General features: G+C 34.8%; 1 protein-coding gene across 1 annotated transcript; it reads right to left on the bottom strand.

Annotated features, from left to right (window-relative positions):
- Nucleotides 1-1,912: 1,912 nt before the first annotated feature.
- LOC137572926 (succinate dehydrogenase assembly factor 4, mitochondrial) lies at nucleotides 1,913-3,093 on the bottom strand. The gene is made up of 2 exons (XM_068284779.1): nucleotides 2,958-3,093; nucleotides 1,913-2,903 (listed from the first exon to the last, which is right to left on the bottom strand). Exon 2 carries the CDS (start codon nucleotides 2,900-2,902, stop codon nucleotides 2,513-2,515), a length of 390 nt encoding a protein of 129 aa, XP_068140880.1. The 5' UTR covers nucleotide 2,903; nucleotides 2,958-3,093; the 3' UTR covers nucleotides 1,913-2,512.
- Nucleotides 3,094-3,942: the final 849 nt, after the last annotated feature.

Genomic DNA, 3,942 nt, shown 5'->3' with positions numbered 1-3,942 from the left:
TGAGATAGATAATAGGAACTAAAACGAATCAATCTAAAACTTTTTAAAATAATAACATTTAGATAAATATTTTCTATTATTTTATTACTCAGTCATAATTTGTGACAAAAAACAAACTACCTTAGTTATCTCATCGGCAACTTCAAATGCATTCTAACCATAAATTTCACAATATACCACATTAGTCAAACTTTCCATAGCATTCCATTGAAATCCATCCAGCAAAACAATCTATTTACACCTCAACTCGAATGCCTCACCGTCGGCAAAGCCAAATCAAAGATCAATCACAATCAAATCAAATGAGAAACCACAGAAAAAAATCAACCACCTCGAAATAAAAGAAACGAAGAAAAATTCCGCATGAATTCCAGGAAAACCACAAAATGCTCCAATATACCAGATAGAGCGAATTCGACATCTTGCCTAACTATGCGAGAACCGATGACTTCCTTCTCTAGTGCATATCACTAAGACTACAAGTACAACAAAGTCATCCATCAAATGTGATTTTGTACAGGAGAAGCCCTGAAACAATTATTTTGTGTAATTTATTTTTAAATTTTTGCTTCTGCTGGTGGCTGTTAATGTATTTTTATTACGTGAAAAGTAAGAAGAAACACACAGGCCGAAACATTCTCAAGATCATTTTTATAAGCCCAAAATAAGAAGAACCCTTCTCAGACACCCGCCACCGCCTTTGCATCCAGCTGCGATAGGTCGCCGAGTAGTAGGCGCTGATTGATAGAACAAAGTGAAAATCAAATAAAAAACAAAACATAAAACTAGGCAATGGCCACATTGCGCGGCACAAGATCAAAGACCGCCCCTCGATCTGTAATGACAGCTTTGATCATTGTTTTGCCTTTGAATTTTTCCGGTTAGAGATGTGTGCAAGAGAGTCAGCAATAGGGACACAGCATGCGAGAGAAAGTGATGGGAGATACATAGATAGTGAATTAGGCCTTAAGGCCAATCATCAGTCAATAGTTTCCTTCTTTTTGGGTCTAAAGCGATTTAGAGCTACCAAGAAAATAATGAGTGAAATATCAAGTCAACGTTATAGCCGAATTTGATTTTTTACAATTCATGAGAAAACTTACATGTTCCTGACAAAATTTGGCAAAAAAAAGGGTCGAAGTGGTGAGTACATTTGTATGTATAATTTGAGAATGACTCATTTCCATTTCTTTAATATCTTAATTGATCTGATATAGTGATCAATTTGGTTGACATATCGTAAGTGTAAGACAATTTTTTCTTCTTTCAAGTCAAAACACCTGACTCTGATGGATAGCTCACTTAATGATTACAAAATACACAAAGCCGGGAAACATTTATACATTAATTGATAAATTGATTAATTGCCACCTAATTAAAATAAAAAAAAAAATGAGGCCATAAATTAATGTCAAGTCGATAATGAGCTCAATTACTGAACAGGGGAACTGAATGACTGAGCAGAGAGTTTTGCGTTCTTAACTGTTTTAGGTTTTAGTCCATTTTTATGTCTTTAGTTCAATCTGATTATCTTTGACTACTTAAATGTATTTAACTTGTTTTAAAAGATGCGTCTATAGATTGGCAATAAAATTGGCTATCAAGCTTCTTTCTACAAATAAGAAACCAAACGGAGAATATTTCTGCGGCAATCTCTTTGAGTTATTGTCCACTAATCAATGTTAAGACCCACAAAAATGTCAACAAAAACTTTAAATAAAGCAAAACAGCTGCGCATTGTCTTGAACATTTCATTAGCCACAAAAATTGTCTGCTTGACTTAAGAGACAACATAAATTTATGGCATTCGAGAAACCCCTTTATCTTCTTCTCCCTTTCTCCACCTTTCTCTCTCTCTCTTTACGCACGGCGGCTACCAAAAATTTGGGAAAAGCATAAGACAAAACAGAAGTTTTCTAATAAAAATCACGTATAGTGTCGCCTTTTTAATTTCAAACGAATCGAAACGAAGTCGCCGAGAGCCAAACACACACTCTGAATATTTTGGACTTAGGCACGATTCGTTGCCTCTGAACCATAAATAATTGTCTCTTTTGGCCGCCTTCTCAATCCTATTCTGTTCTGGGAACCCTTTCCCCCTTTGTGAATAGCCCAAACATTGAGAAGAGGCTATCAATTTCTTTTTGATTGCAACAACTGAGTGAGAGGCAGCAACAATAAATTCTGGAAAAACCACAGAAAAATCCACACAATAGATACGATATTTATGTAATGCCTTCGAAGAAGGCCATCATAGCCCATAACCGTGTGGTGTGACAATGTGTCTCGAGTTGGGAATTGGGATTGGGATCTCGAACACGATCTTCTAGCTACCGGATAGGAGTAGGAGCAGCAGCAGCAACAGCAGCAAAAGCAAAAAGATGGATCTTTTCTTTTCATGCGAAGTGTAACAAATTTTAAGTGCTTCTGTTGTTCAACATGGACAATAAATCAACAAAAATGAAAGGGGGAAAAAATAAATGATTCGTTCGTTTGTCTGTTTTCTTCGTTTCTAGAAATCCGTGACCCGCCCCTTGCGTTCCCAGTCACCGTAGCGCGTGGGTTCAGGTCCCGCTGGTCCACCAATTTCTCCAGTATGAGGATTTGTATTATTTGGCCAAGGTTGGAGCGGCTCTTTCTCATGAGCCGGATGTGCTGCTCCTTGGGGAAGATCAGCGAGTGGCGCGTCGGAACGTAGTTTCTCCTGAAATTTCAAATATCGCTCACTGGGTTGAAAACTGGACTTCTCTAGCTCATCCACCTGTAACTTCTGTTCCACATTTTGGCTGTCGTTTAACTGTGGTTTCATATTGACATTGGTATTGCCTGCTCTAATTTGAAGTGATAATAGGCTTATGCGTTTCCATATTGTGGTTTTAAGAGCTTGGCAAAAACGATTCATTCTATTTAGGACGACAAATTTATATTTCGCAAAATGTTAATATTGTAAAACTTACATGAATTGGTAATTCTCCTAAAAGTGTTGTCAGTTGTATGTTTGAAGAATTAGTTTCTAATAATATAAGGAAATCGTAATGATTTTGACAAGTAAAACTAGGCAAGAGAAGCTTTTCTATTTTGATACAACTTTTTGAATTTTGTAATGAAAAAATAACGACAATTATTTCAAAAGCAGAAATGAAGAAGAGCCATCAAATTTGATAAAATATACAAATACCCTTTTTAGAATTTACACTAATTAAGTGCATTACAAATTACATTACACCAAATATATTTTTAAATTATATTTAGATACTTATGTCCAGAATATTATCTTATTTTGAGAGTTAAATTTGGTAATTTGCTGTTTAAATTTTATTGTTTGGGTAAACTTTAGGATATTAAAGTTCAAATAATTAGTAATTGGATGAATTTTAGTTAAAGTACTTTTACAATATTACAATATAATTCCTTTTATCAGTATTTTCGGTTTCGACATTACCCAATGCAATGTTTAGACTGATGACTGACTTAGTTTCTATCTTGTTGTTAGTTGGAGTACCTAGTAGTAAAGCAGTAGTTTAAGGATCTGTAATGACTTGTTCCCTTCATGGATTATTCCTTATTCTTCAGAACAGTAGATGCCAGTTATAAGTCTCTTTTTGTTGTAAAATTCGTCCAGTTAGTACACATATCGATTTAATGATACAATTTAGAATAACATACATAGGTGTAGGTTATAGGTACATGATTTCCATAAAGCTTCAATTTTTAGCTGTATAAATGATTAAAGAACAAGGAATTCCAAAAAATATTGTGAAACAAAATGAATATTGTACTTACATTGGTTTTTTGTCACACTTTACCTCATTGTGAAACTAAATACCTCAAGATATTTGATCTAAAGTCTGAATGAATTGCTTTGGAAACTGCAATTGATCCTGTCCAAATACAAGCCGACATTTGTCTAGATGACAGCACAGTACAGATGTCTGTTTGTCT

This window comes from Drosophila tropicalis, unplaced genomic scaffold (genome assembly GCF_018151085.1).
Source record: "Drosophila tropicalis isolate 14030-0801.00 unplaced genomic scaffold, ASM1815108v1 contig_393, whole genome shotgun sequence".
In the NCBI taxonomy this organism is placed as follows: Eukaryota; Metazoa; Arthropoda; class Insecta; order Diptera; family Drosophilidae; genus Drosophila; species Drosophila tropicalis.
This window is presented reverse-complemented; position numbering and strand designations above follow the sequence as displayed.